Source organism: Oncorhynchus clarkii, unplaced genomic scaffold (assembly GCF_045791955.1).
Source record: "Oncorhynchus clarkii lewisi isolate Uvic-CL-2024 unplaced genomic scaffold, UVic_Ocla_1.0 unplaced_contig_14072_pilon_pilon, whole genome shotgun sequence".
In the NCBI taxonomy this organism is placed as follows: Eukaryota; Metazoa; Chordata; class Actinopteri; order Salmoniformes; family Salmonidae; genus Oncorhynchus; species Oncorhynchus clarkii.
Genome location: NW_027259886.1, coordinates 1 through 21,417, shown reverse-complemented (window position 1 = coordinate 21,417; position 21,417 = coordinate 1). Strand labels below are relative to the sequence as shown.

General features: G+C 43.1%; 3 protein-coding genes and 1 long non-coding RNA gene across 6 annotated transcripts; 2 read left to right on the top strand and 2 right to left on the bottom strand.

Annotated features, from left to right (window-relative positions):
• LOC139400985 (SNF-related serine/threonine-protein kinase-like) lies at positions 1-11,781 on the bottom strand (the record flags this gene model as incomplete). 2 transcript variants are annotated; one of them, XM_071145507.1, is given in 3 exon segments in its annotated part: positions 1-882; positions 9,611-10,284; positions 11,548-11,781. In XM_071145507.1, coding segments are annotated over 2 exon segments (681 nt in total). In that variant the 5' UTR covers positions 10,200-10,284; positions 11,548-11,781.
• A 1,955-nt stretch (positions 11,782-13,736) lies between these two features.
• On the top strand, positions 13,737-16,732 carry LOC139400986 (chromatin target of PRMT1 protein-like). 2 transcript variants are annotated; one of them, XM_071145511.1, is made up of 5 exons: positions 13,737-13,917; positions 14,816-14,966; positions 15,673-15,844; positions 15,932-16,072; positions 16,153-16,732. In XM_071145511.1, the coding sequence occupies exons 1-5, from the start codon at positions 13,781-13,783 to the stop codon at positions 16,335-16,337; spliced, it is 786 nt and encodes a 261-aa protein (XP_071001612.1). In that variant the 5' UTR covers positions 13,737-13,780; the 3' UTR covers positions 16,338-16,732. The 2 variants fall into 2 exon arrangements, with proteins under 2 accessions (XP_071001612.1, XP_071001610.1); XM_071145509.1 differs by lacking the exon at positions 13,737-13,917 and having other exon boundaries at positions 14,722-14,966; positions 15,673-15,862.
• A 506-nt stretch (positions 16,733-17,238) lies between these two features.
• On the top strand, positions 17,239-19,320 carry LOC139400984 (protein JTB-like). Its single transcript, XM_071145506.1, has 5 exons — positions 17,239-17,603; positions 17,695-17,735; positions 17,834-17,919; positions 18,013-18,092; positions 18,196-19,320. The coding sequence occupies exons 1-5, from the start codon at positions 17,542-17,544 to the stop codon at positions 18,350-18,352; spliced, it is 426 nt and encodes a 141-aa protein (XP_071001607.1). The 5' UTR covers positions 17,239-17,541; the 3' UTR covers positions 18,353-19,320.
• A 119-nt stretch (positions 19,321-19,439) lies between these two features.
• Positions 19,440-20,988, bottom strand: LOC139400987 (uncharacterized). The gene is made up of 3 exons (XR_011632834.1): positions 20,659-20,988; positions 20,366-20,449; positions 19,440-19,738 (listed from the first exon to the last, which is right to left on the bottom strand). It is a non-coding gene; the product is annotated as an uncharacterized lncRNA (long non-coding RNA).
• Between the last annotated feature and the right edge of the window lie 429 nt (positions 20,989-21,417).

The window sequence follows — 21,417 nt, the reverse complement described above, 5'->3', positions numbered from 1 at the left end:
CTGAGGGCCAAGGAAGACCTCCCCACGCCAGGGCACGTCAGTCAGTTTGACCTGAGGTCTGAGCCATTAGAACACATGCATCCCAAAACGGCACCCGATTCCCTATTCAGTGTATTATACAGGAAATATGGTGCCACACCATGGGAATCCGACTGTAAATAAGGTCTTCACAGGAGGAGACAGAGCACGGACCTCTAACCCCATAGTTCGTATATTAGCCAGAGGCGGCCAACCCTAAAGCCGGGCGCACACTGCACAATTTTCTTCCTGATTTAGCTGTCCCAGACAAGTTGAGATCGGAGACAAAATCCGCACGTTGTTGCCTACTCGGGTGCGCAGACGTCACTGACCCTCGTTTAATGCGAGCTACCGATCCAGTCTTTGAGCAGTACCAGACGTCCCAATATTTTCAAACACGTTGGTTATCTGAACAAAATCTGCAATGCTCTTGTAGTGAGATGTGCATCAACTAGTTTTTAGAACAATCAGCAATAGCCAAATGAGAGCTTGCCAGAGAAAAAGCCAATGAAGACATATCGCATCACCCAGAATGTATAGACTCAAGCAGGAGCGATGAATACTACTAATTTGCGTTTGTATTTGCCAAGAACCAAAGCATCAAATCATTACAGCTCTGAAGTTCACAAGCAATGTTATTCGATTCAAAATGTATTGGCTAGATATTTGAAGTCTGTATGGCAAGTGTGAATGTCTGACTGAAAACATTTAGGAGGCTGCTTTGAGCCAGTTTGTTCTAGTTACGTTAACAAATCACACTACATGGTTTTCGCTAGACAGGATGGTATCGAGAATCCTCACAACCTTCATGTCCTTCTCTCATCCAGGGATGAACGGTATTCCCATCTTGGTACACAAGGGGAGCTAAAAACACAGAAAAAATCCCATTGGTCATCTATTATAAGAATGCTAACAAATCTAGCATAAACTAATAGCAAATTTCAATAGAGGCCGATAGCTAAATATGCTAATGAGCGGAAAAGAAAAGAAACTAAGACAAAACAGGCCAAATCCAGCTCATAAAGTTATGCAAGTATAAGCAGTGAATTTGGGCAGGGACTGTTTATACTTTGACAACTTGCTACCAAACTCCTGTGCGTATCAGACAGAGATTCTCTTAGAGATGATTCTGAACTGAAGACAGCTGTAACCATGTGAAGTCTTATCTTATCGGTGATAGTCATTTACTCTGTCTCATTCTGTAATGTGCCATGTATCTCAAGTACACCAATTGTTTGAGTGTTAATTATTTTGTGACTAATAAATTATATTAGTTGAATTGAGTAAACACATTCCTCATTTAACAGGGTAATTATTTGACTATATAATTTAGATATATTGGTAGTTATATACACTATGCATAGCACATGCTTGGGTACCACCTTGACATCTCTGATCGGCTTGCTAAATTACACTAGAACACTGGTCACCAGGATTAGCTGTTTGTATCTAGTCTATTAATTAATTGTATAAACGGTGCAAGTTAGACACATGCTGAATATAGTCATACTGAGAGGTGATGTAAGGCTTGCTACATTGACTAGATTCCTCCAGAGGCATACAGAGCATGTGTCATTTATTCACATAATATTGGGAGTCAGATTGATGAATGCAGTTTATTATTATATTCAACATAATGGTTGGGAAATGTACTCCTCTATAAATGGTGACCCCTCCGTTGGAGATTTCCACAGCCTTACAGCTGATTCAGCCAAACAAGGTCCTGAGGTGCAGTTGAGCGCATCAGGAGTTATATTGTGGTAGATTAGTGAACTAACAAACTGCTGCAGAAGGGCAGCTACCCAGGAGTTTAGCTTGGTATCCAAGCCTCTCTGGACAGGTTCACAAGAGGCCTTTTCAAACTGCATTGTTCTTAGCACCAGGCTATGTTATGACAAGACTGGTCCTGGGCTAGCTTAGCCTGTGTTCACACAAGCCTTTCTTAACCCTAGGCTAAGCTTTAGCCCTGGGCTAAGGATTCACACTTGTATTCCAAGCACTGTACCAAAACTTGTATCTTGCCCCTGTGCAGAGAATGCTGTGCATGAACGACAAACTTTTCTGATCCAGGCAAAATCACACAATATTATCAGCATCATGGATATAGCCAATTCAAATGTGAATAAAAAGCTCTGAAAAGACTAATTTAGCGTTTGCTGCCCTTCCAGCTGTAGAGTTTGCAGCTTTAGTGTTTGCAGGCAAATGTCAATTAAGTGACAGTGCAGCTTTGTGATTGGACAGTGAGGATTCTAGGCGTTGTTCTTGACCCCGTTTCATACTGGCTATTTTGGCACCGTGTTTCTGGGGCGAACCCTGAAAAGTCAGTGCTAACCCTGCTCCAGAGCAGAGCCAGCTAGTCCTAGGATAAGATTGGTGCTAGCCCACTTTAGAATGTGCAAGTGTGATCTCAGCCCCAGGTTAAAATCTCCCTGAGCCCAGGGAAGCTCTTAGCCCTGGGCTAAGGTGCAGTGTGAACAGAGGTACAACAGGGAGATGTGGCTGTGGACAAAAATGGAGTGAAAGTAGTGGGAGAACTAATTTCCTTGCTTTGACCAAGTTATGGTAGGAATCTTTGGTTAAAATATATATTCAGTTGAGTGATTTACAGGACACTGCCTGCTATACCAGAATTAGGCCTACTGTTTTTGGTATGTCCTGAGAAATCTATTGCTTTGCCAGTTGAACACAGGGGTCGTAAAGCAAACTGGAGAACGCCGTCGTGTTCATGAGAGTCATCTTTCCATAGTGGTCCCTGATAAGACTTGTAGGCGAAGTCATGGTGACGTTGACTAGCTAAGCGCATGTGCAGAAACACGTTATTGGGTCTAAAGGTCATCACACCAAACTGCACACATGCACCCGTCAAATCAAAGGCAATCCTTTGCTATGAAGTTATTAATGGATATTAATCTCAGAGATCAAAGATGATATTTCAACAAAATAATGTTGCGGGAATGCTAATCTTATGTTTCTAACTACAGAGATGATCTCAGAACAATCTGAGCTGTTGACATGGCTTGCTGAAATGACATGGAACGACCCTGATATTATTGTCACTGCTATTGCAATGGCAAGGAGCAACGCTGTTCCTGATGGAGATAAAGCCTGGTTTAGGAACAACGCATGCTACACTACATGACCAAAAGTATGCGGACACCTGCTCGTCGCATTCCAAAACCGAGGGCATTAACATGGAGTTGGTCCCCCCTTTGATTCTATAACAGCCTCCACTCTTCTGGGAAGGCATTCCACTAGATGTTGGAACATTGCTGCGGGGACTTGCTTCCATTCAGCCCCAAGAGCATTAGTGAGTTCAGGGAACTGATGTTCGGAGATTAAGCCTGGCTCGCAGTTGGCGAACCAATTCATCCTAAAGGTGTTCAATGGGGTTGAGGTTAGAGCTCTGTGCAGGCCAGTCAAGTTCTTCCACGCCGATCTCAACAAACCATTTCTGTCTGAAACTCACTTTGTACACGGGGGCACTGCTGTTTCATGCTGAAACAGGAAAGGGTCTTCACCAAACCATTGCCACAAAGTTGGAAGCACAGAATCGTCTAGAAATCCCTTCACTGGAAGCAAGGGGGCCTATGCATTGGGGCAGGTAGCGTTCTCCTGGCATCCGCCAAACCCAGATTCGTCAGTCGGACTGCCAGATGGTGAAGCGTAATTCGTCACTCCAGAGAACGCGTTTCCACTGCTCCAGAGTCCAACGGCGGTGAGCTTTAGACCACTCCAGCCGATGCTTGGCATTGCGCATGGTGATATTAGGCTTGTGTGCGGCTGTTCGGCTATGAAAACCCACGTCATGAAACTCCCCAACTAACATTTCTTGTGCTGACGATGCTTCCAGAGGCAGTTTGGAACTTGGTAGGGAGTGTTGCAACCGAGGACATTTTTATTATTATTATAATTTTTTCGCCCAACCCTCAGCAGTCCCGTTCTGTAAGCTTGTGCGGCCTACCAATTCACGACTGAGACGCTGTTATGAATAGATATTTCCACTTCACAATAACATCTATTACAGTTGACCAGGGCAGCTCTAGCAGGGCATACATTTGACGAACTAACGATGCCATGTTGAAAGTCACTGAGCTCTTCAGTAAGGCCCTTTTACTGCAAATGTTTGTCTATGGAGAGTGCATGGTTGTGTGCTCGGTTTTATACATCTGCCACTAACGGGTGTGGCTGAAATAGCCATATCCACAAATTTGAAGGGGTGTCCACTTACTTTTGTATATATTGTGTACTTCAGTCAATGGTCCCCATTAGCCTACATTTTACAGGACTTATTTTAAAAAGTTAATGCATCACAAGTTACTTGAAGTAGGCAATGAATTAGTTTGGACATTTTTGTTTGGCATATGACAAGGAGTGGCAAGGAATGGAATGATAGCAAACAGGTCTGGTATGCAGGCTGATAATACTACAGACACAGAGGAATGTCTTAACGTGAGATAGTGTAAACAAAAACATTTATTGGTTTCCCACTACAGAATGCTGAAGTAATAGCATAATCAGTGTAGGCTATAACATTCTGAATGCCCCCAACGTAAGGCTCATTTCACATTGCCCATGACACATCACACAGTGCTAAACACAGATTCAACAGAAGGTTCATCTGGAGGTCAAATGTGGGATTCACCACTGATGGAAAAAAATCCATGGAAGCAGACGGACAGGTGGCGATTGGAAAGGGTTGCTGCCGTGCTTCGTTCTTCAACGCGTGCTTCGGTCTTCAACGCGTGCTTCGGTCTTCAACGCGTGCTTCCCAAATGGAACCCTATTCTCTTGAATAGTGCACTACTTATGACCAGAATCCTATGGGTCATGGTCAAAAGTAGTGCACTAAATAGGGAATAGGGTACCATTTGGGACGAACATAAAGTCATTCCCCGTCATTTCGCTCAGGTCAGTGAAAATAATAATTACTGTTAATCATCTGTATCCCTACATCCCTCACTCTTCCCCTCCCTCCCTCCCTCCCTGTGCAATCACAGTGTGGAACTGGTTCACTCAGTCAGCTGGGTATTCTTCTGGTCACACCAGGACAGCCTTCTTCCTCAGTTAATAACACAGAGCGAGAGAGAGGGTCATTTTCAACACTATACACTGAAATGTGTTTCATTAGTGATAATCATTAATGTATGAAAATATGGAAGAGCTGAATCATGATGTAAGGTCAGTCGTGATTAGTGATGGGGAAATGGATCCAGTTACATATCGAAATATTAAAAATGGACAATACTATATCATCAGTACTTTGACTTACAACTATCCATTTGTAAAATAAAAATATATAAATCATAAATCCATCTTTTTAAAGTGAGCCAACATCTTTTCAGCACTTTCATTTCCATGACTTTTCTAATGCTCTCGGCTTAGACAAATAGTGAGCAATATGTCTGGAATATCAGATCATAAATATATATATTAAAAGCAGTATCGAATCGCAATACATATAGAACCGTGAGAGTCACAATAAATATCGTATCGCCACCGAAGTATCTTGACAGTATCGTTATGTCCCTGGCAATTCCCAGCCCTAGTCCTGATTGAATCAAAGCAGTAATACATTGCATTTTAATACGTAGCCTATAAGATGAAGTGGTGGAGGACTTCATTTAATGAGGCTATTCATTGAGTAGCTATGTGGTTGGTACAGTAGACACAGGGCCCAAAGTAGAAAGGCTGAACTTTTGGAAAAAGTCCCACACCTGTATTAATAGCAGAAGTGTCACATCCACAGCGGCAGGCAATGTGAACCTGAGCTGTCAAGTGGAGCTGCCTGCTGAACGGATCACGGGGAGAGAGAAGCTGGGAACATTCACACCGGCCGGCGTTCAACAGTAACACTACACACACATAAAAGAGAGAGCGATCAAAGAGCTCTGTTCTTTCTGAGTTCTGGCATGGCTGCTTTCTGACCAATAGAGTTTTATAGATGGCTGGTCTGGTGGCTGGTCAGTTGTAGGTCTATATCCATCAAGCCATGACGTGTGTACAGTACAACCTGCCAACTTGGCCACACAGACAGGCAGAATGGAGAGAGGGGTTGCTGCTCAGGGTCTCAGAGAGAAAGGGTACTGTTAAGGTTTTAGGAGGTGAGAAATACCATTGAACCTGAGACACTGACATAAATCAAGGCTCTACTTAGATCCAAGGGGCCAAAGCAAAGAGGGTACAGACCCACGGACCTGAAAATAGCTTGTATGAAGGGTAAGTCACTTGTATGACTTGACGCAGTGGTAACTGGGAAGCTCAATGTCAAGAACCTATTGACACACCTTCGTCTCGTTCTATACTGCTGGGCTTTCCAGATCATCCTGAGCAGAGCTGCTAGAATACACCAGACCTGAAAGTTCCTCACAGCGTTAGTGGAACCTGCATTAATGGGAATAGAACAGGCTGAAAACATGCTGAGTGTGCATCAGGGAGGGACCATAAACATTCTGATGATCACTCACACAATTTGTCCCTCTTCAGCCATAAAATTAAACAAGCCTGTTCCTCCACTTCACTGTAACTGGGCTCTGCACATTCATTGCATAGTAAGCATTCTCACAACATTTAGCGGATTTTTCAGGAGACAATATTTGCAGTGTGTTGCCTTTCAAAGAGAGGTTGAATATAAATACTCTCAGCTGATAGTCACAGTAAATGTCTTTAATTTTATTTTATTTCAACATTTTTATGCAACAGGTTATTTCTGAGGAACATTGTCTAACCATGAGTGAGTGGTACAAGGTCACCAACACCAGTCAGCACCCTGTTCCATCAGATGCCTGGGCCAAATCCCACCCTACTATAGCCCCTACCATGTGGTATCATCCTCAGACTGGGCCTCCTTGACACCTCCAGCACCATGTTCTGTCAGACTGACCTAATCCTCCTTGACACCTCCAGCACCCTGTTCTGTCAGACTGACCTAATCCTCCTTGACACCTTCAGCACCCTGTTCTGTCAGACTGATCTAATCCTCCTTGACACCACCAGCACCCTGTTCTGTCAGACTGACCTAATCCTCCTTGACACCACCAGCACCCTGTTCTGTCAGACTGACCTAATCCTCCTTGACACCTCCAGACACCTAATCCTCCTTGACACCACCAGCACCCTGTTCTGTCAGACTGACCTAATCCTCCTTGACACCTCCAGCACCCTGTTCTGTCAGACTGACCTAATCCTCCTTGACACCTCCAGCACCCTGTTCTGTCAGACTGACCTAATCCTCCTTGACACCTCCAGCACCATGTTCTGTCAGACTGACCTAATCCTCCTTGCCACCACCAGCACCCTGTTCTCTCGTTACATAGGAACAAACATGGCAGAGTGACAACAAACAGCCACAGGGCTGGCAGTAGACTGTAGTGTGTCCCTCTCTCATTGGTCACATTCCAAGAAAAGTGTTCATCATAACATACACCCACATGCCCAACAGTTTCCTCTTTTTGTACAATGACTCTTGCTCATTCACATTCCTGGCCTCATGCTACCTCTGGTGTTCTCTGAGCAGTTACAGAAACATCTGCTGCACACTGGCTGCGTCTCAAACAGCAACCTGTTCCCTATGTTGTGCATAGAGCCCTATGGGATTCTGATCAAAAGTAGTGCACAATATAGGGAACAGGATGCCATTTAGGGTGTTCACTCTGCCTGGCCCTCCGTCACCAATCATAGACAATGGAGGGCGAGGGGGTGAGAGAAGAGATGTTTTATTTTTTTTGCCAGGCTCTCTCCCAGGAGTTCTGACTAATTGTCCCCAGACAAGAGTCACCAAAACGTAACAGTACGCAAGCCAAGAGCCCTGAGACAGCGGAGCAGAGCCCTGAGACAGCGGAGCAGAGCCCTGAGACAGCGGAGCAGAGCCCTGAGACAGCGGAGCAGAGCCCTGAGACAGCAGAGCAGAGCCCTGAGACAGCAGAGCAGAGCCCTGAGACAGCAGAGCAGAGCCCTGAGACAGCAGAGCAGAGCCCTGAGACAGCAGAGCAGAGCCCTGAGTCATAGGTAAGCTCTACTCTCTCACACTCGGAGTGCTCATCCATCCCACCAGTCCAGGGCCAGGCAACACTGCTGCTGGCTCAATGTTTGTTCAGTGAGGGTGAATTGATGGATTAGAGGCAGTGAGATGGCCTGTGACACAGCTCTGGACAGAGAGGCTGCAGGATGGAATATTGATTTGGCAGGGCTATGCTGGAAACCATATAAATTGTGTGCGAGGCTTCCACTGGCTATCATGTAGAAATGTATTTTAATCAACCCCACAATGTCAATAGTAAAATATTTAATCAGGGCTTCAGCACTAGATGTTCAGTACAAACAAAGGATGGATTAACTGTTCTGCCTAGAGCCGGCGATTGTAACCGGTCTGCAATTAACAGCAGTCAGCCTTCTCTCTTCTCCTCTCTAGAGACCTTCATCTGATGCACAACCATGACAATTACAACACAACACAGGCTGCACACAGCCCCAGACCTATTACTGTAAGATGCTCTGTCATGCTTTGCAAATAAACAGTGTGTGTATGTGAGAGAGAGTGACCACAGTTTCCTCAGGTTACAGTTACACCCTACAAGTGTGACAGGCATAGTCAAATAGGGGAAGCAATAATGGCTAACACAAATGCTTATCGAAAGACATTATCATGCCTAGGGCCTATATTCAGAGATGTGCGTGTTTATAACATTGGAGTATTGCAGACTCTCCTTTCAAATGTCTGGGACAGTGAAATGTTAAAGAAATAGGTTGTATCATAGAATATAAGTAATCAACTTACAAATGATCTGATATGTAAATGCCTGGTTTGGCACACAGGAGGTTATTGGAGAAGTCAGTACTGCTGCTGTATGCACTACAGTCAGTCAGTCCACACAGGAAATCAATGAGCCAGTTAATTAAGTGCAATGAAACACTCTAGGCACCAACACCAGGAGAACTGGCCTTGTGTATCATAGCAACACATAGCAGTAACTTGCTTCCCTAGCTACAACATAACCTTGCACTTCTGAAATTGCAAGTTCAAAACCAGACTAAACCGTCATACATACGAGTAATCATTTCTAGGCTACAGTAAGGCAATGTCAAAGGTCAGCATACAACTAGGCTACAGTAAGGCAATGTCAAAGGTCAGCATACAACATTTTTTTTTTGACTCTGCGATCCTTAGCCCTCAAGTCCATGCAACAATCTCACAGAATCACCATGGCCCCATTACACAGGGTTGTGAGCTTGCTGATATGAGGCCATTACCTTGAAGGCGTTTCAACACATGCCTATTAGACTAAGTGCCAAAGATTACAGCCAGCCCAGGTCAATACAATCAAACTATGACTCTAAGAGATGGTGGTTAGAGCGTTGGGCCAGTAACCGAAAGGTTGCTAGATCGAATCCCTAAGTTGACAAGGTAAAATTCTGTCATTGTACCCCTGAACAAGGTAGTTAACCCAATGTTCTTAGGCCGTCATTGTAAATAAGAATTTGTTCTTAACTGACTTGACTAGTTAAATAAAGGTTAAATAAAATAAAACATCTATGGCAGACAGCGTCAAATGTCATCCATCTAATGTATCCAGGCCTACAAGCATAGATGTCTTACCTACGGCCGGAGCATCGTACTCATCTCCCAGCAGGATCTCTGGGGCAGAGTAGGCCAGCGAGCCACAGCTAGTGGTGAGCTTCTTCCCTGGCTGAAACTTGTTGCTGAAGCCAAAGTCAGTGAGCTTCACCACTCCCTGCTTCTCAAAGAACACCACATTCTCCGGCTTGAGGTCACGGTGCACCACATGCAGCCGGTGGCAGTAGGAGATGGCATGGACGATCTGGGCAAAGTACTTCTTGGCCAGCTCCTCGCTGAGGCCCTCCTCGTGCTTCATGATGTAATCGAACATGTCTCCTCCGTCGCCCAGCTCCAGGATCAGGTAGAGCTTGGTCTGCGTGTCGATGACTTCGTAGAGCCGGACAATGTTGGGGTGCTGTACCAGCTTCATACAACGCACTTCCTGGAACAGGTGACCCGTGGCAACCGTGTCCAACTTGGTCTTGTCGATGACCTTGACCGCCACCTTCTCCCCCGTGAAGACGTGGCGCGCCAGTTTGACCACGGCGAAGTGGCCCCGGCCCAGCGTCTTGTCCAGGTCATAGAGCCCTGCAATCTTGCCATCATACCCTCGTTTGAAGCCTGCCATGGCTGGGGATGGGTATAAGCAGTCTCGTGGGTCCACTTTACTTCAACACGTTGGATGTTAATTCCGTGCCCATGATGTCCCCTTCCTAAGAGTAACAATGAGGGAAAATTACATCAGAATATCAACAGAACAAATCTTGAGGCCTACCGCCTGACTCAAACCTTCATTGCGGAACATCTCACAGATTTGTACTGGGTCATTACTTCAAACAGTTGACAAACATTCTGTTTTGCAACAGAAATGACCATTTCTATTGGGAAGGTTCAGCAAACCTAGTTAGTTTTCATTGCAAAACAGAACGTTTTGCGACTGTTTGGAGTAATGATTACACCCCTGAGTTTCTGTTGTTCAACAAAAACAAAGCCAAGGGTCTAGCAGTGAAGCTCGTAGATACATGAAGAAAAACTCAAAATTAACTTACAAAAGGGTTGATTTAATATATGTAACGTTTAGCCGTACAGACCCACTGAGTTTCAAAGTTGCAAGGAATTTGGCCTGACAGGAGAACTGTGTTGATCTTATTTGCAGGTTCAACTGGTAGGATTTAGTTCATGTAGCCATTAACCCCACGTGGGTTATTATAGTCAAAGACGTTCCATCATTCATAATCAATGGACGCTACAGTATTTCCTTCTTGAACATGTAGCCATAACATACACCACATATTACTAAATGCCTAGCTAGCTACAATGACAATGTAGCTGTGAATTGAAGCCAATACTGTACTACTAATGCATGCATACAGGGAACATGACTACTAGTTACATATAGGAAAGTATTTAGTGATGTAACATTATTTTAACTACCACACAATTGCTAAATGGGATCAGGTCAGGTGATTTGGTTGTCATGACAAGATACAGTACAGTAGCTAGCTCACTAATTTAGCTAGCTAGTTAGCCAATTTCAAGTGGCTAAAAGTTAGTTAACTAGCTATTTGACATGATTATACTTGGCTAGCTAATGTTTAAGTTAGTCCATGAAAGCAGTTGGCTAGTTAGCTAACGCGTAAGCTTCCATCACATGAGACAGAGAAACAGCTTGATAGGCCTGTGTTAGCTACGTTACCGCACTAGTGCCTCGTTCATTCACCGAGTAACGCGTTAGCTATCTAACAACAGTAGCTAGCAAACGTTAGTTACTTAACTAGCTAGGTATTACTGGGTAACAACATATTTTGTCGTTGGATAAACTCATCTTGCGGCGCCGATTTAATTGTTATTTTTTCAAATAATTATATGAACGAACGTTGGTTAACGTGAGTTTAGCTAACGTAACCTCAAATATACTGATAACTAACTAACCCTAGCTACAAGCTAGCAAGCTAACAACGGCTGGTCGGACTTACCACTCTCTCTCCAGTAAACATCAAGCCGAAATCTTCAGCTAGCTAGTACACTGGATGATAAATAATGTCCTTCGTTCTACCCCCGATAAAGTTTATTATTAGCTAATTGTATCCTCCTCTGTTGCGATTACCAATGACACTTACACGGTGCCTATGCCCAAACCTCATCAGTGAAACAAGGCATTGCAACGTTCCTGGGATTGAATTGCATCTCTCGTCGAAATCATTCTCCTCCCAGAAACTGTTGCGGCGGCGCCGTAAGTGTTCGGCGCATAGAGATAGATGGAAGACTAATGTTTGTATCTGTGCCATTGTAGGGTATGTGACAGCATGGGCAGCACCATTGAGACTCTCTCAATTTTAAAGTAGTCAGTTTCTTCTTCACGATTGACTGATCCCTCCTGGTGACCCTGTTGGAATCATGTCCATGAAGTTAGAAGTCCCACCCAGTAGACTACATTAAAGTGGTGGAAGCCCTCAATGGCGCTGCCCATGCTAATAAAGCATTTTGGCCACTACTAGGCCTCTATCATTCTCTATGGTTGGGCATCAACCGCATTCATTTCTGACGTCAATGAAACGTAGCTAGCTGGAAATAATCCCACAATGGTCCATACCAATGAAGAGGTCCGCAATAATAAGTGTATTTCACCAAGGCAATATGTGAAATAATACACATTAGTAGTTAAACACATCAATACTGACGCAATAATGGACCTCAAATGTCATGAAAATAACCAGGAAAAAAAGCACAATAGCCAACATCATCATGAGGCTGTATGTATGGCTTGGATATTCTGCCCTTGTTATAGCTAGCTATAGTCCAAAACAAGCATGCATACAAACATACACATCTAATACACATCGTATGACCATTGTTTTGTGCATTTCTTGGTCAGTGACATTTCTGCAAAAGAAATCTGACAATACCGCAAATAACGGTAGATTTCCATGACTGTTAAATATGAGACTGTGCTGCCCTCTAGTGGCTGGCAGTTTTTTACTGTAATGTATTATTTTTGGTAGGCTACACAAAAGCCAGTTAGGCTTTGCATAGAATAGTATATTGTCACTTTTTTCTCATTAGTATATATAAAAAATCCACAGCTTGTGTTTTATAGACTAATGGTGTTCTAGATAATCTGCTCTCTACACAAAGTGGATGATTTGTTTCAAGTATGTGTTGCATTTACCTTATGGGAACTCAGAAGGGTAGTGTTGAATTTACAATAAATACACCAGGCTAGAATATTAAGATAGCAGTAGGTGGATAGTTTATCAGGTACTTTACCAGGAAAAGGGGTGTTTCTTGTAAATTGTACCTCTGTCTCTCCCAGCTAGGCTATTCGGGCACACACTACTACATGGATTGAATTTGAGTCACAAATGGCTCTCTGGTTAAAATAAGTGCACTAAATAGGGAACGGAGTCGCTTCATTACCATACTCTCTGGACACCTCTACCCGATAGCATAATACATCCGTACCTTCTGCACATGTGATACTTTACACACACATGTTTGTACAAAGCTCCGGTAGCTCCATTGCTGCTTAGCCCTCTGTTCCTCAATTCCACTGTCATGCAGCAAAATATATGGGTACCGTTTTGAAATCTTACTTGGCCAGTGTCTTAAACTTTTTTTCTTTTTTTTTTTACCGACTTTTCAAAAAGTGATTGTGTATTTGGGGTCTTAGTCAAATTAATTATCTATATACTGCAAAAATGCAACTTTTCATCCGTTCTTGATTTGTAAACGTGCATTTGAAGTTTTCCGCATGTGTTCGAATCAATGTGCGAGTTTGATTGAATTCTTGCGTCTATATTTTGGGCGGTAACTACAGTATGAAACTTGAGGCTGTCCTTAGTTGAGAATAAAACATTTTTATGGTGTGCAGGTGTATCTTTGGTGTGGACAGTCAAGAGGGGGAGGCTAACCAATTTTTTTTGCTAGCATCTTCCCCATCTGCCAGTGCTGTTCTTTAAAGTGAGTAAGACTAACGTTAGCGTGGTCAACTTGATTAAAAGCTAGTTAGTAGGTTTATCTAGTTTGAGGTTTTGCTACCATCTCACATGGCAGCAAATTAGCAAAAGTTTACCGACCAAGCCAGCATGTCAAACGAATGAACAGCTAGTTAGTAGCTACTAACGTTGTTTGAAACTTATGTTACAAGGTAGTTTCCTATCTTAACATTAGGTCATTCTTAGATTGTCACTATAACTACCAACTAACGTTATGCTTTTGTTCCATTGCAATATATCGGTCTCCCTATTGAGTGTCTCCACAGGAATGTTTCAGCAAACAGACGCAATGACTTCACCAACAGAGAAAATCGTGCTGAAAAGCACCTCAACAGTTTCCCTCAACGATCGGTGAGACTACCATTAGCCAGTGGTGATGAGTTTGCAGAGGCCACCTCCTGTACTCCATATCTTGCTCAGTCATAACAGGGTTTGCAATAAGTGTCTTTTCTCTTATCAGTCTTTCTTCCCTCTTGATACAACATCCAGAGTCCAAGGCCAAACTGGTCTGCTTGCTAGACTACTAGCTACAGCTGGATAATTGGGGGACTTCACCCATGTACACATGTGCATTGTATATGGAGGGCCTGATTGGTGTCAGTTTTGCCCCAGCTAACACACCTGACTTCAATAATCACCTGATCGTGGTCTTCAGTTTAGAATGACATTTGATTTAATCAGCTGTGTTTGCTAGGGATGGAGAAAGTGACACCAATCAGGCCCTCGACTGGAATAGCCCACCCCTGGTATAGGCAGTAAGGGCAGGGTAACGCAACTACATGGATACAGTAGTATGCTAAGCAGTATGTTCTTAATTAACACAGGAGTCTGCTGATGGGAGGACGGCTCATAACAATGGCTGGAACGGAGCGAATGGCATCAAATGCCTTGAAACCAGGTGTTTGCTGTATTTAGTAACATTTCACTAATGTCACTCCAGTCATTACCATAAGCCCGCTCTCCCCAATTACGCCGCCACCAGCCTCCTGTGGTTCTTAAACCCTCCATCTCCTATCCTATATCACCCTATTCGACTGAGGGCCAAGTGTCTGCAGGTTCACTCCCATGTACTTGATCAAGTAAAGTCACAGATCATTTAGGAACTCCCCTCACCTGGTTGTCTAGGTCTTAATTGGACATATTTCAAAGGTAAGGTACAAACCAGCTGACACTCGGCCCTCCATGGAATGAGTTTGACACCCTTGCCCCATTCTGTCCTCCTTTATCCCTCAACCCCTGCTCCTCCAAGCTTCACGACCATGCTGAACAACAAGCAGCTGGAACCCGTGGCTGTACGAGTCAACATGCAGCAGCAGCAGCAAGTGGCCAGTGTCCGCAACAGGAGACTGGCTCTGCAGATGGAGAACAGGACCTCTGTGCAGGCTGCCCTGCAGCCCAAGGTGAGGGACCTAACCATCCACTTTTCAACCTCTCTAGGTTAGTTAGTTTGATTAAGTGTCACTAGTCCAGGGCTGCATTCAGTTCAGTGCAACATTCCATGACAGTTTGTACTGAAGGGCATGTTTCCCCAAAATGGTGTGCACCACTTTGGTGGGTGTGGCTATTTTGAAATCACAACGTGTGCAGCACACACCATACCATCTGACCATACAATTTGATTTGATTGTATCAGTCACATGCGCTGAATACAACCGGTGTTGACCTTACAGTGAAATGCTTACTTATGAGCTCCTAACCAACAATGCAGTTTAATTATTAAAAAAATAGAATAAGAAATAAAAGTAACAAGTAATTAAAGAGCAGCAGTAAAATAGCAATAGACTATATACAGGGGGGGTACCGGTACCGGTTAGTTGAGTTATCTCCCTCTGCGCCACCATAATCACACTGTTCTTCAACTTGTCGTTTCCATTGAATTAAAAGCTGACGCACCCCAGATCAGAACTACCCCAGTATCACTATTTATTTTCCTTTTTCATCAGAGAAATTAAGAAGTGGACTAGATTAGAAGCATTGAAAAGTTCATTTGAATTTTGAAACCAAGGGCGCCACCTCCTGGGCATGTCATGTCTTGACTTTCAGTTCATCTATTGAATTGAAATGGAATACACCCAAACTCTGTTGGTACGTTCCAATGTCCCACAGAGCCTGAAGCAGCGCCTGGGGAAGGGCGATGTCCTGGCAAGGCTAGGTCGGCCCATGGGGACCCTGATGCGGGGGGCCACCAGAAGCCAAGGGTTTGCTGTAAGGGGACTGCGAGGAATGCATCGAGGAGGTTTCGGAGTGTGTGGAAACAACAGAAGGGGCTTTTTCAGAGGTGGCTATGCTTTCAGAGGTGGGTGTACTGTTTTTCAACTGTAACACAGTTGGAGCCAGTTTAACTTTGTATCCCTCTCTCGTTCAGGTGTGAATCAGATGCGTGCCCGGGGAGGGGTGACTAAGCTTAGGTTTCGTCAGGGCTTGAGGTTGCAAGGTGGCCAGCTGAACGATGCTGGAGTGCTGGTTACCTGCGGAGCCAGGAATGAACTGGGCCTGAGAGGAAGAGGTGAGAGTACTCTCTTAACTGTGTGTACTCTGCCCTCCCTTCTCCCACTACCCTCGCTCATATCTTGTCATCCCTACCAGGCAGAGGAGCTGGTCTGGGCCTGCGGGGCCGGGGATGGTTCCGAGGCATGGGCAAACCTGAAAAAATCCCCACCAAAGAGGAGCTGGACAACCAACTAGACAACTACATGTCAATGACCAAGAGCCACCTAGACGCAGAGCTGGATTCCTACATGGCCATGGCAGGCTCCGACTACATGGAGTAGAACCCTGCTGGAAGACGGGTAGGCAGCATCAACAAATGCACTGAGGCTGTCCAGGGGTGATTCATTAGTAGAACTACCCCTCACTGGAAACAGATGGATGTGACAACCAGGGTCTCTGGCTTACTCAGAACTATTGTTAGAAGCACTATTTGTGAACAAATATGTGGTGGTACACACACAAGCCCAGAAGCCTGTGTTATGTGGCTGAATTGGAGCTCTCTAGAGTCATACTTGAACTGTTATGTTCTTTTCATAATTTATTCATTTATAAGCTTAGCTCAGTGCTGAGCAGGGTGGGCCTAAGAAAGAAGTGTGAAGGTCTGCAGGACTTGTCTAAGAAAATAATGACTTGTTCAGTAAAATCACAAGCCAACCAATTATCTTTGCTCAGGTACATTGTGGGTTTGTCCAAGACACTTCACACTATAGATGTCATGTGTTTGCTACAATGTTATGTTACTTTCAAAACTGAGTTTATTTTTTATTTTGTGTCATTTATTTGTGACAGACTGTATTGTATGTACCTCAGCTAGCCAGGTTTGGCTGCATTGTGGATTTATATAGAAATGTTGATTTTAGTTTAGCTGAGAGAAATTGCCACCATTTGTAGTAAGAGGACTAGTTACCCAACCAGTTCCTGTCAGAGAGAATGTTTTTTTGAGAATGAATGGCCCAACTGTTAAATATTCTTAAGCGTTTTGATATGCTCAACATTGTTTTAATAAAAATATTTAAAGCTGTTGCTACCCAATGAGAAACATTATCATGACATGTCTAGAAACATGGCGGCAGTACATTATTGACCTTCAGTATAAATGTAATTGTCACTCACAGCATAGACATGAGCCAGAAAGTTACCAACGGACTTAAATGCCTTGTCACCGCTAGGGCTGGGGAGAGCACTTCAAGCATGTTACTCAGGTCAGGTGACATGGGGAGGAACTTCGAGGATTCAAGATGGCTACAATTCTGCCAAGACGAAACATTTTATAATGGAATAACTAACATTTAAAGATGCTTACAGTGACACTTGAGTATTCCGTAGTGTGTTAGCTGCTGTAAATATACTTCTGGAACTCAAACGATAACTAACCTTAGCTAATATGTAGCTAGCTAGAAGCCAAACGTTACAGAAGCTACGTTATTTAGCCATCTCATTAGAAGTTACTGACAGTCTAGAGTTCGTGCCCCCCTTACCAGCACAATGAGCGATTCCCGAATGTTCTCGATCTTAACACTGCTCCTGGTAGTACCTGCGTCAATTAGGTGAGTGTGCTGTGTCACTGACTGAGCTGTCGTCAAACCTCTCTGACTCTTGTGAATGTGTAAACCAAACCATTCTATCATTTTCTTCTAGTGTCCATGGTGCTATTTCAGGAGAGGAATACTCTACTACAGGTAGACCCTAGCTAGTTAAATAACACTTAAATACAGATCGGGTAGCTGTAGACCCTAAAATGGAAGTTTCTAGCTAATATAATCTCTTTATTTTGTAGCGATAAGCACAACATCCCTTCATTGCTGGCAAGAGGATGAGTTTTCGATTTTGACAGAGTGTGCAAGGTGCAACCCCTTTCAGATGGTGAGGGTTAAAATAATTCCTATTTTCTTGAACACCGTAATACTGATCAATAACATCTTAATTATGGCATCCCCTCACGTGTCTCTCCTCTAGAAATCATGGGCACCTTGCGCCAGAACTGGATTCATAGAAAAGATCAATTGTGCAAAAACCAACAAAGTTGAATATAAGAGGTAGCCTACCCCCTTTTTTGTATATTTTTATTATAGTATTTTCCTAAATTGATGCAACCGCCAATTCAGGTCCGACTACAATTCTATCTTTCTCTTTTCTCAGCTGCCGTTCCTCTTGGATGGATGAGCGCCTGTTCTGGAGGTTTGAGAGGATCATGATGTGCCTGACGGTAGTCTTGGTCCTGGTGGTGATAGCTCGTCAGAGAACCCTGGACCACCTGGCTTCTGAAAAGGTCCGCAGGCAGATCCTGTCCATATAGAGACTGGGTGCTGTTGTCCGGCGCTTGACCAATCAAATGTTTAAAGGACTTGAATGGCAAAACTTGCACATTGGTATCACTATTTCCATTTTGATCCCATGTTTTGTTGTGGCCTTATTTGTGAAATGTCTATGTGTAAGTATGACCCATACAATAGTTATTGGTTTGAACTAATCTTACAATATGTTCCAAGTCATTACTGCACTATAGTTAATAATATTGCAGCACAGCATGTCTTTATGTTGTCATAGTTGATATTTTTTTCTGTGTCTGTGATTAGAGTATAGTCCTGCCTAACTATTCCATGTGTCAGTTTTGGGGATTTGAACATGTCAACTTGGTCTCACTTCCTGACATTGTCTCACATTGTCTGCATTGTCACCATAATAACGGAGTTGGTCCAGCCAGAGAGACGAATACTACAAATATCTAGGCCTATGTGTTATTTTTGAATATGGACCCTATTTTCCTTTTAAAGATTGATTTCTGAAAAATGGGTTTTACCAGCTACATAAATTACATTTTTTGGTCTGTGATCAATGTGCTTAGGGTGTATTTACCAATGATTGGTCAATCACGTTTGTGTGAAATTCAGGTCTGTCTAAACTATACATATCTATTTATTTATGGTGTCGTTTGACAAGCGTTTCCTTTTGATTACACACTAGCTTAATAAAGAGCAGTGACACTATCAAGAGCAGTGTGCTGGTTTCTTCATTTTTCTCATCTTATTCATCTGTTACCAGGCACCTGCAACAAAGATAGCTCAGATGTGTGAGTGCCTTTTCAATTTTGGTTACACACCATTTGTAAAACCATGTTTCCTCTGATTTCTTACAGTATTTGTATTTTACAGCACTGTTAACGCTATTCCTAATTAGTACATTGCTGTAAGTGTGTAGCAAATTGTACAGTTTATTGCACTTTCTATTTATGACCAATAAAAATAAACTGTTAGGGTATGTGCACAATGTAGTTTTTTGTTAGTAAATATAGTTCTGCTTTTTTTTCTGCTTAAGTTGTGAAAGGAATTGGACAGTTTATTAATCAACATTTTTATTTAAAAAAGAGCCTCTCTTTTTCATATTTACAGAGCTTACCTTCATATCTGTGCTGAATGCACAACAACCAGAATGGTAGAATGAGAGGCAAATTAAAGAACACATGGATGGAACAGGTCAGAAGAAGGATGTATATTAGAAGTTAGCGAAGCGAAATTTCAAAATCCTACTATATTTCAGACAGAAATAAATGAACTAATACCATAACAAAAATAAATCACAAACACTTGAGGAAGAAGAGGTTGCACTTTGATCCTCTTGGACAGTCACATAGTTGGCCGTACCGTGGTCCCTTTTTCACTGTGCAGTAGTCACCGACAATACACTGGAAAGAAAATAGAACAAAAATGTTATGGTAGAATTTTACAAATGAGATATTCACAAGGAAGGAAAAGTTGACAGTACTTTTAAGTACCTTGACCACTAGATGTCGCCATAAGACAGTACATTTCCCATCACAAACCTTGTTGGCAGCCTACAAGATGGTCTGTCTTTTGCAGGCTTTTGCAACCGCACAACTCTTTCTATGAACTGCATAACATAAACAAAGCTCAAAGTTCCGTCTGTTTATTACATTTATGTTTTATTCCTCATTTTATAGTTTTTTTCTACAGAATAGTATTCATTCAGTGAGAAAAACTCCATCTATTCGTGGGGTTAAATGTACCCATTAGTTACTCCAAAGGCTGTGTATAATCTACATCAGTTCTGAATAGAATCCTTTGAGACTTTGTTTCTTTAGTAGCTATCAGTCGTCTTCAAAAAAAGGACACAGCATTAGCTTTTGGAGTGTTTATTTATTTTCCCCAGAACATGCTCTAGCAAGAATGTAGTCTTGACCCGCAATCCAAAAGGTGCCACCCACAACCCACCAGAGGGTCTGACCCACACATTTGGGAAATCGATCACCTATTCAACTATTCACCCGTGGTGTCTGAAATAGCTTGCTTACACTAGGAAGGTGGCTTTGTCTTCTTTCCCACACAGCCATTCTTCTGTTTTGGAGTTTCTCCAGGACGTTATGAAGGACACCCAGCTGCAGCACACACAGAGAAAAATCCTTCTGTATTGAAATGGCCCTACATCAAATCTGTCGCCTCACAATAGACCATGTTTATTGGTTAATTGCAATGACTCACTATGAATGTACAGTACATTTGCCCTATATGATCAAATAGTGTCAATAGCATTCTTTAATTGTATCGTAACCTCAACTAATACTTATTACTATAGCAGGTTACTCACCAGTTCCCTAGAGTCCTCTATAACTTCAGCCTTTGGTAGCCTTTCGTCTGTCCATCCTGCAACCACATGGGCTGATTGAGATAGGATGTACAAAAAGGAAATGAACACCAGCAAGATAGCTGCTGATTTTGCCATGTCTGTTTCTAATTGTTGTGTTTTCCACCTAGGGCTAGGCGGAACGGATAATCTACTGTTCGGTCAAGAGAGAGGCAGATAACCTATGTACTGCGCTTGTAGTGGAAGGTGCTGTCCAAGGTGCTGAACAGAAACCCCTGGGTTGATTTAGTCATCTGAGTTTAGCTTCTTTATCAGACACCCATCTAATAAAGAAGTCACACACACACACACACGTCCCTTGGTGTCATTAATCCCCATATAGCAGACTAGTAGGCTACAGAAACATACCACGAGGAAGATGCGAGGACAACATGTTTGTTTTCATTCTGTGTCTTAGTTGTTTGAGTTAATTGGATTGCATGGATTTCCCAAAGGTAAACTCCTAATGAGAATAAGCATACATGTGAGCTGAAAGGCATGTTTTTAAACGTGTTGACAGAGACTTTTTGGCTCTTTGTGGTCCAACCCCACTGTGACCGTGGGAAAGTGGCACAATTTTGTGAATGAGATGACATTGAATTCGTCCCTCTAAATATAGCATATCACCTTATTATTGCTGCAGGCCAGGGGCAGATTGGGACCAAAAATCGGCCCTGGAATTTCTAACACACTGGCCCATTCTCTTCCTTGAGCCCCCCACAT